The sequence below is a fragment of the Mirounga leonina genome, unplaced genomic scaffold, assembly GCF_011800145.1.
Source record: "Mirounga leonina isolate KUSES-001 unplaced genomic scaffold, KU_Mleo_1.0 Mir_176, whole genome shotgun sequence".
Classification (NCBI taxonomy): Eukaryota; Metazoa; Chordata; class Mammalia; order Carnivora; family Phocidae; genus Mirounga; species Mirounga leonina.
In genome coordinates this window covers 17,674,695-17,685,142 of record NW_023270454.1, presented here as the reverse complement: position 1 = coordinate 17,685,142, position 10,448 = coordinate 17,674,695, and the positions used below count along the sequence as shown (strand labels likewise).

The following is a 10,448-nucleotide window of genomic DNA, read 5'->3' as shown; positions in this document are numbered from 1 at the left end:
TCCCCCTCAGGCACACCAATAATTCTGACATTTGTTCATTTCAGGGCATCATTAAATTTTTCGAAGTCTTTCTTCATGGGTTCTGAGTTGTCTTTCTTTTTTCCTCAACTTCCTTCCTTTCCATCAGACTGTCTTCTAGATCACTTACTCTCTCTTCTGCCTCACTCACCCTAGCCATTAGAGCATCCAATTTAGACTGCATCTCAGTTATAGCATTTTTAAGTTTGGCCTAATTAGATCTCATTTCTGCACTTAGAGATTCTCTACTGTCTTTTATGCTTTTTTCAAGCCCAGCTGTTAACTGTATAATTGCTATCTTGAATTCCATCTCTGACATCTTACTTATATCCATATCGATTAGCTCTGTGGCAGAGAACATTACCTCTGGTTCTTTCTTTTGTTGTGAATTCCTCCTTCTAGTCATTTTTCCCAGAGAAGAATGGGTGTGCGAGTGAGCAGAGTCCAAAATATCAACCACAATCCAAGCAAAATGGACCCTAGAAAAATCTGAATTGGTCAGAAACCTCAACAGAAAAGCAAACAAAAACAAAATTAAAAGAAGTATTGGGCGGGTGGGAGAGAGAGACTCTAATCTTGCAGGGTAGACAAAGTAGGGTGATCCACTTGTTCCTGAGTTAATTTTGGTCTCTGTGTTAGAAGACATTACATCCCAAACTTGCAAAGAAAACAAAACTTATATATATATATATATAGAGAGAGAGAGAGAGGAGAGAGAGGAGAGAGAGAGAGAAAGGACTAAAATGGAGTATATATCTATAAAATGTAGATGTAAAAAATAAAAGTTAAAAGGCAACTTAAAAACAAGATGGCAAAATAAGAAACTAGTTGAAAAGGGTAAAAGGTAAAAAAAGAAATGGAAAATTTTGGACTGAAAGATAAAGGAATCATGAGAAAAAAAACCTTGAACTCAATATACTATTTATCCCTGGCACTGGAGTTTTACAGTCTTGTGGGATCCATAAACTACTTGTCCACCTGTTCCTCCAGTCGGTATTCTGGGGGACGGGCCTGCTGTGCTGCTTGTCAGATGTCTTTCCCTGGGTGGAGTTGCACTGCCTCTTGCCAGGGCGCTGGGCTCAGTGTAAGCTTTTGCCCTGGAGGCTTTCTGCTCCTCTTTAGAGGTTCAGAATGAAAATGGCCATGCCCCAATCTCCGGCCCCAGAGCCAAAAGATCCCCATCCCCCCTCTTCAGTAAACCCTCTGGGACAAACAATCTTCACTTTTGTGTGTGCTGAACTCTGCAGACTCTTGTGGTGCGTGCCCACTGTAATTCTCCCAGGGAGAGTCTGAGGGACCTGAGTCACTGCCCTTGTGTGCCTTGGGACTGAGAGCAGTTGCAGGCTCATGTGCATACCCTGCTCCACTGGTCCCGGGTGTTGCCCTACTGTCATTTCCAGGGCCATCACCCTGAGAGCTATTGCCTGGTCATGGGTGCACCTGTTTCGCCACTCCTGGGGGATGGCAAACAGCCCCCACATTCCAGTCCTTTTCAGGGTGCTCAGCCAGAGAGTGGTCATCCAACTGGCCCAGCTCACAGTTTATGGTGACCCAAGCTGAGAGTCCCCTACTGAGCTCACTGACCATAACCAGTTTCCCCAATCCACTGCTTGGGCACTCTACCAGTTCAGGCACCCCCATTCATTCTGTGACTCCTGGGATCCTGAGTCCACAATGACACACCTAGAATTCTGCCCTTTTCATCCTCTGAGCCCCCTTGAGACAGGGATGTCTCTCACTGTAGCAGATTTCTAAGGGTTCCAATTTTGCCCTCTGGGGTTATATCACTTTCCTACAGCCAGCTTATGGAGGGTCCCGCCCCCCTCCATTTATCTTCTAGTATCTCCCCGCAGGTTCATGTCTTCACACCTCCTACCTTGCAAAAAGCAGTCACTTTTCTACTTGGAGGGTTCCAGATATATTTTTCTTACATCTCAGGCTGAATTCATGGGTGTTCAGAATGGTTTGATAGATATTCAGCTAAATTCAAGGAACCAGATGAAACGAGGTCCCCTACTATTCCTCCATCTTATCTCCTCCAATAACAAGTTTACTTAAAGGAGAAAAAATTCAATGGAAGTTTTAAAGAGTAGATTAGACTCGGTGGTGTGCTAAAATAATGGCACATATGATTTGTAGTATCTGCCAAGTTCTATGGTGTAAATACTCTTATCCTGTTTGATTTCAGGTTATCAGTGTTTTAACAACCAGCTCAAAAAGTCTTAAATATTTAACAGTCAGATCTCACAAGTTGGAATGAGCCACTCTAACACACCAAGGAGATAACACTGATGAGAGAATTTACTCTAAGAATGCTTTTTACTTTACAATTTACTAATGTTCTTTAACTCTAGGTATGCTTTTTGTCTTGTATGTCCTCAAGAGAAAATTATTATATTATCACAAAAGATTCAATTTATAGGAATGATATATGCTAATAAGATCACTTCAAAATATACAAAGCAAAATGGACAAAACTACAAGAAGAAATGCACAAAACCATTATTATGGGATATTTTAACACATCTTTCTCAGTAATTGATAGAAAATCAATAAAAATCAATAGGTAATAATAGATAAGTAACACTAAATTAACAGTTTACCCTCTGGGTATACAGAATGTTGATGTCAAGACTGCAGAATGCACATTCTTTTAGGCAAAACTGTATATCAACAAATTTCAACTAACTGGTATCATATAGGCAAAAACTCAGAAAACTATGGTCTGTGGGCCAAATCCAGCCCACCACCTGTTTTTGTGAATAACGTTTTATTGGAACAAATCATGCTCATTTATTTATGTATGGCTGTTTTTGCACTACAATGTCAGAGTTGAATAGTAGCACAAAGACTGATTGGCCCACAAAGCTTAAACTATATGCTATCTGGCTCTTTACAGAAAAATTTTGCCAACTCCTGACATAGATCACATTCTCTGACCACAATGCAACAAAATAAAGTAAGCAAAAAAGTTTAGAAATTTAAAAACACAATTCTAAATAACTCATGGGTCAAAAAAGAAATAATAATGGCAATTCAAAAATAATAAAAGTTGAACAATAACAAAAATAATATAAAACTATTAGAAAGCAACTCAACAAGTACTTGGAAATATAACAAAAGAGGATCATTTTATGAAAAAGGGATCAAGTTTCAAGAGGACATAACAATTTTTAAATGTTTATGCATCTGATAATAGAACTTCAAAAGACATGAAATGAAACCTGATAGAACAGCAAGGATAAACAGATTAATAGACAAATAAAGAATTATAGTGTATTATTTTTATTGCTGCATAACAAAGTACTACAAATTTAGCAACTTAAAACAAAATCCATTTATTATCTCAGAGATCTTTACATCTGAAGTCTGGCATAGCACAACTAGATTTCTGCTTAGGATCTCCCAAGGCTGAAGTCAAAGTGTTGGCCCAACTGGGCTCCTATTTGGGGCCTCTGGGAAAGAATTCACTTCCAAATTCATTCAGGTTGTTGGCAGAATTCAATTCTTTGTAGTTGAAAGAATGAGGTCCCTATTTTCTTGTTGGCTGTCAGTTGGCCACCACTGTCAACTTCTGAAGGCCACCACCATTCCTCATCACATGGCTCTCTTCATCTTCAAGCACATCAAATCTTTCTCATGCTTTGAGCCTCAATGACTTCCTTTTCTGTGACCAAGGAAAACCCTGCTTTTAAAAGGCTCATATGGGGGCACCTGGGTGGCTCAATTGGTTAAGTGTCCAATACTTGATTTCGCTCAGGTCATGATCTCAGGGTTGTGAGATCAAGCCCCAAGTCGGGCTCCACACTGGGCGTGAAGCCTACTTAAGATTCTCTCTCTCTTTCTCAAAACAAACAAACAAACAAACAAACAAAAAACCCTCATATGATTATATTAACTCCACCTAGGTAATCTCTCTTTTGCTGTATAATATAAAATAACCATGAGAGTAATATTTCTTTATATTCAGTTTCCACCCACACTCAAAGGGGAAGGGAATATATAAGGGTGAGGGTTTTTGAGGGTCTTTCTTAGAAGTCTGGCTACCATAGTCTGACTCCCAATAATCCATGTCCATCCCACATGCAAAATACACTAACTCTTATCCAATGGTCCCCCAAATCTCATCCCATTATAGCAACAGTTCAAAATTCCAAAATCTTATCATCTAAATCATTTAAGTCAGATGTGGACGAAGCTCTGAGTATGCTCTATTATGTACAACTCTTTGGATATAATTCCTTGCTCTCTATGCACCCATGAAACTGAGGAGACAAGTTATCTGCCCCTAACACTCCCAACATGTAATGGTGTGACAAACAGGATAACAGTTATAGACTTTTCAGTTCAAAAGGGGGAACTTGGAAGGTAAAAAGGAGTCACAGGTCAAACGTAGTTTTGAAATCCAGGTGGGCAAATTGTACCTGACAAACCTTGATTAGGTTACAAGGACTGGGAGTAATCTTCCATGTCCCTCAGCCCTGCCATCTGACCTCTCAGCTCCCACCTCTGCACTCTTCGTTCCCATCTTCAGTCATTTTTTAATTTCCCAGATGAGTAGTTTTATAAGCCAGCTTTTCAGGATTCCTGTAGAATTTTCAGGATCTGACAGACTTCTTCCATTTTGTACACATCTGCCTTTCAGTACAATCAGGAAGTGTTTCTGCTGATATAAAATTCCCAAGAATCCGTGGATCTCAAGTAGATTCACAACATTGGCAGAGCTACATTCACAGATCTTTTTGAGATAACACCTTCTCTATAGTTGGTTTCTACTAAGATCACTGAGAGACAATGCTTTTAAGCTTCCTAGAGGTGCTCTGGTTTCACTGAGAAGACCTGTGAGGTACATCCTTAATCTCTTGTGTTCTGACCTTTTAATCATTCCAAGGTCTCAGCAAAGGGTTGTAAAGCCAAACTTGCATAATTTTGTTTTCTATGCCATGCTTTCAGCAGCCATCTCTGGATTTTAGCATCCTTTGCCATCTAGACTGGACAAGAACTTCCTAAACCAAGTCTTAATTCCTTTTTGCTTTATGATTCTTACCTAATTCAGTCTCTTTCTTCTGACATTTTACTATAAGCAGAAAGAAGAAACCAGGAAACACCTTCAACACTTGGCTTGGGAATCTCCTAAGCTAAATACCCAAGTTCGTTATTTATTAGTTCTGCTTTTCCCATCACTGTAAGACACAATTTGCTAAATTCTGCCACTATGTTGCAAGGGCCTCTCTTCATCCAATTTCTAATAATATGTTCCTCATCTCTTTTCTGAACTCACACCAGCAACATTCTTAATGTCCACCTTTCTATTGTTTGTTCATGGTGATTTAGGCTTCCTCTAAGGCAATTTAGGATTTCTCCATAATGTTCCTCATTTCATTCTGAATTCTCAGCAGTAGCATCTTTAACATCAATATTTCTATTAACAGTCTACTCAAAGCAACGTACACTTTTACCACCATGCCCCTCAAAATTCTTTCAGCTTCTCCTCACTGCCTGATTTCAAGTCACTCCCACATTTTTAGGTATTTGTTATGCTAGCATTCAACTTCCAGGTACCCAAATCTATACTAATTTTTGTTTTTGTTTTTGTTTACAATATAACACATTACCACAAAATTAGTGGCCTAAAACAACATTCATTTGCTATCTCATAGTCGTGTAGATCAGAGATCTAAAATGGACTGGTGGGTCTGCATTCCTTTTGGAAGCTTTAGAGATGCTTTGCTTACCTTTTCCAGAGTCTGGAAGTTGCCACATTCCTTAGCTCTTGGCTTTGTACCTAATTAGATAATCATCTGGCTTTTTTTTAAAAAATAATTAAGATGGTTTATTATCCCTTTAAATATTGCTGGATTTGATTTACAAAAATAAATTTTTAAACTAAGTCTGTACTTCTTTTTCTTTATAATTTTTATTGGTTTTGGTATCAGGATAATACTGGCCTCATAAAAAGAAATGGCAAGTATGTCATCCTCTTCAATTTTTCTGAAAGTGTCTATGAAGAATTACTATTATTTCTTTATCATATGTTTGATAGAATTAATCTGTTAAGCAATCTGGACCTGGAGTTTCTTTTGAGGGAATGTTTTGTTGTTGTTGTTGCTGTTGTTGTTATTTTGTTTCAATGTAGGGCTTGAACTAATGACCCTGAGCTGAGATCAAGAGTCAGACACCCAAATAACAGCCATCCAGGCACCCCTCCGGGCTCTCTATTCTGTTCCATTGATCTGCTATTTTTATGCTAGTACCATACTATTTTGATTACTAGAGCTTTGTAGTATATCTTGAAATCTGGGATTATGATACCTCCAGCTTTGTTGTTCTTTCACAAGATTGCTTTGTCTATTTGGATTGTGTGTGTGTGTGATTCCATAAAAATTTTAGGATTATTTGTCCTAGTTATTTGAAAAAAAAATTATTGAGATTTTAATAAGGATTGCATTGAATCTGTAGGTTGCTTTGGGTAATCTGAACATTTTAACAATATTAATTCTTCCAATTCATGAGAATGTTATATTTTTCCATTTCTCTGTGTCCTCTTCAATTTATTCCATTAATGTCTCATAGTTGTTAAAGTATAAGTCTTTCACTTTCTTGGTTAAACTTCTTCATAGATATTTAATTCTTTTTGGTGCAATTGCAAATGAGATTGTCTTCTCAATTTCTCTTTCTGCTACTTTATTATTATTGTATAGAAATGCAACAGATTTCTATATATTAGCTTTCTATCCTACAATTTTACTGAATTCATTTACTGTAGTTTTTTTGGTGGGGACTTTAGGGTTTTCTATTTGTATGTCTTCTGCAAATAGTGGCAGTTTTATTTCTTCCTTTTCAATCTGGATGCCTTTTATTTCTTTTTCTTGTCTAACTTCTGTGGCTAGGATTTCCAGTACTATGTTGAATAAAAGTGTGAGAGTGGACATCCTTATCTTACCTGATCTATTTTGCCTGATATAAGTATCACTAATCCAACCTTTTTTTTCCCACTTCCATTTAGAATATTCCACATGGAATATCTTTTTCCAATCTTTCACTTTCAATTCGTATGTGTCCTTAGGTCTCAAGTGAGTCTTTTGTAGGCAGCATATGGATGGGCATTGTTTTTTTTTTTTTAATCCATTCCACCACCCTATGTCTTTTGGCTGGGGCATTTATTTTTTTTTTAAGATTTTATTTATTTATCAGAGAGAGAGAGCACAAGCAGGGAGAGCAGCAGGCAGAGAGAGAAGCAGGCTCCCCGCTGAGCAAGTAGCCCGATGCGGGACTTGATCCCAGGGCCCTGGGATCATGACCTAAGCTGAAGGCAGATGCTTAACTAACTGAGCCACCCAGGCATCCCAATTGATTGGGGTCATTTAGACCATTTACATTTAAAGTAATTATTGATAGGAATGTACTTATTACCATTTTGTTCACTGTTTTCCAGTTATTCTTGTAGTTCTTTTCTGTTCCTTTCTTCTCTTGCTCTCTTCCCTTGTGATTGGTGACTTTCTTTAGTGTTATGCTTGGATTACTTTCTCTTTATTTTTTGTGTACCTATTATAGGTTTTGGGGTTATGGTTGTCATAAGGTTCATAGATAAAATCTTAAACATAGAGTAGTTTATATTAAATTGATGATTTCTTGAGATTGAATACATTATAAAAGCACATTTTTACTCCTCCTCCATGTTTTATGTATATATCATATCTCACATTTTTCCTTTTGTAAATCCCTTAATTTTTCAGATACAATTGATTTTACTACTTTTGTCTTTTAACCTTCATACTAGTTTTATAAGTTATTGATATACTACCTATATTGTATGTTTGCTTTCACTTGTGAAATTTTTTCAAAAGTGAACACTGCAGATACAGTTGGTACAACAATATACACATAATGAGAGTCCCAGAAGGAAAGGAGAAAGTAAAAGGGGCAGAAAAAAGAAAGGATGGCCAAAAATTTCAGACTGGGTAGAGTGACCGTAGTAAGTATTGGTCATGTGGTGCAATAGGAAGTCATACCATTGTTAAATGTATGAATTGATATAAATACTTTGGAATGTCATTTGACATTACCTTGTAAATTTGAGATATTTTTAGAACTCAGTAATCTTATTCCATAGGATTACAAATTCTTTTTTTTTTTTAAGATTTTATTTATTTGACAGAGCACAAGCAGAGGGGGAGAGAGAGAGAGAAGCAGGCTCCCTGCTGAGCAAGGAGCCTGATGTGGGACTTGATCCCAGGACTCTGAGATCATGACCCAGGCCGAAGGCAGCCACTTAACCGACTGAGCCACCCAGGCATCCCAGGATTACAAATTCTTGATACATGTATCTATCAGGAGATGTATATGAGCACCATTGTTTGTCATAGAAGGAAAAACTGGGACTATTCCAAATATCATTGATAGGGCAGTAGAAAATTAAATTGATGTATTCATACATTTGGATGCTTTATATATTTATATTTTAAAATATTTTATTTATTTATTTGAGAGAGGGAGCAAGTGAGAGAGAGAGAGCATGAGTGACAGGGAGGGGAAGAGGGAGAGGAAGAAGCAGACTCCTGGCTGAGCAGGGATCCTGATGCAGGACTTGATCTCAGGACCCCAGGATTATGACCTAGCCAAAGGCAGCCACTTAACTGACTGAGACACCCAGGCATCCCTCACTGGGATACTTTTTAGCAGGTAAAATGAACCAACTCCAATCACTTTCATCAACATGGATGAATATCACGAATACAATATAAAATTTTAAAAGCAAATTATAGGGTAATAATACAATATGACATTATTTATACAACATCCAAAACAAGCACCAAAACCATAAGATACCTAGGAATAAACCTAACCAAAAGGATCTATACTCTGAAAACTACAGAACACTCATGAAAGAAATTGAGGAAGACACAAAGAAATGAAAAAACATTCCATGCTCATGGATTGGAAGAACAAATACTGTTAAAATAGCTGTGTTACCCAAAGCTATCTACACATTTAATGCAATCCCTATCAAAATACCACCAGCATTTATCACAGAGCTAGAACAAACAATCCCAAAATTTGTATGGAACCAACAAAGACCTCAAATAGCCAAAACAATCTTGAAAAAGAAACCCAAAGCTGGAGGCATCACAATTCCAGACTTCAAGCTGTATTGCAAAGCTGTAATCACCAAGATAGTATGGACTGGCCCAAAAACAGACACACAGATCAATGGAACAGAATACAGAACCCAGAAACGGACCCACAACTCTATGGTCAACTAAAATCTTTGACAGAGCAGGAAAAAATGTCCAATGGAAAAAGACAGTCTCTGCAACAAATGGTGCTGGGAAAATTAGACAGCCACATGCAAAAGAATGAAACTGGACCACTTTCTTATGCCATACCAAAAATAAACTCAAAATGGATGAAAGACCTAAATGTGAGGCAGGAATCTATCAAAATCCCAGAGGAGAACACAGGCAACAACCTCTTTGACCTCGGCTGTGGCAAATTCTTGTTAGACACATCTCCAAAGGCAAGGGAAACAAAAGCAAAAATGAACTATTGGGACTACATCAGTATAAAAAGCTTCTGCACAGCAAAGGAAACAGTCAACAAAACTAAAAGGGGACCTATGGAATGGTAGAAGATATTTGCAAATGACATATCAGATAAAGGGTTGGTATCCAAAATCTATAAAGAACTTACCAAACTCAACACCTCAAAAAACAAATAATCCAGTCAAGAAATGGGCAGAAGACATGAGCAGACATTTCTCCAAAGATGACATACAAATGGGCAACAGACACATGAAAAAAATGCTCAACATCACTCAGCATCAGGGAAATACAAATCAAAACCACAATAAGATAGCACCTCACACCAGTCAGAATGACTAAAATTGACAGGTCAGGAAACAACAGATGTTCACAAGGATGCAGAGAAAGGGGAACTTCCTTACTGTGTTGGTAGTAATGCAAGCTGGTGCAGCCACTTTGGAAAACAGTATGGAGGTTCCTCAAAAGGTTAAAAATAGAGCTACTCTACAACCAAGGAATTACCCTACTAGGTATTTATCCAAAGGATACAAACAGTGATTCAAAGGGGCACCTGCACCCCAATGTTCATAGCAGCAATGTCCACAATAGCCAAAATAGGGAAAGAGCCCAGATGTCCATCAAAAGATGAATGGATAAAGAATATGTGGTGTACACACACACACAGAGAGGAATATTACTCAGCCATCAAAAAGGATGAAATCTTGCCATTTGCAATGACCTGGATGGAACTAGAGGGTATTATGCTAAGTGGAATAAGTCAGTCAGAGAAAGACAAATACCGTATGATTTCACTCATATATGGAATTTAAGAAACAAAACAGATGAACATATGGGAAGAGAAAGAAAAATAAAATAAGATGAAAACAGACAGGGAGGCAAATCATAAGA

General features: G+C 37.7%; 1 protein-coding gene across 1 annotated transcript in view; it reads right to left on the bottom strand.

The window, feature by feature from the left end:
• Positions 1 to 3,629: 3,629 nt before the first annotated feature.
• The window catches only part of NEK1 (NIMA related kinase 1), a 274,969-nt gene continuing 268,150 nt past the window's right edge, over positions 3,630 to 10,448 (bottom strand). The window contains exon 36 of the mRNA XM_035022721.1: positions 3,630 to 3,685. Coding sequence (XP_034878612.1) covers positions 3,645 to 3,685 — 41 coding nt within the window. The 3' untranslated portion in view covers positions 3,630 to 3,644. The remainder of the gene's footprint in view (positions 3,686 to 10,448) is intronic.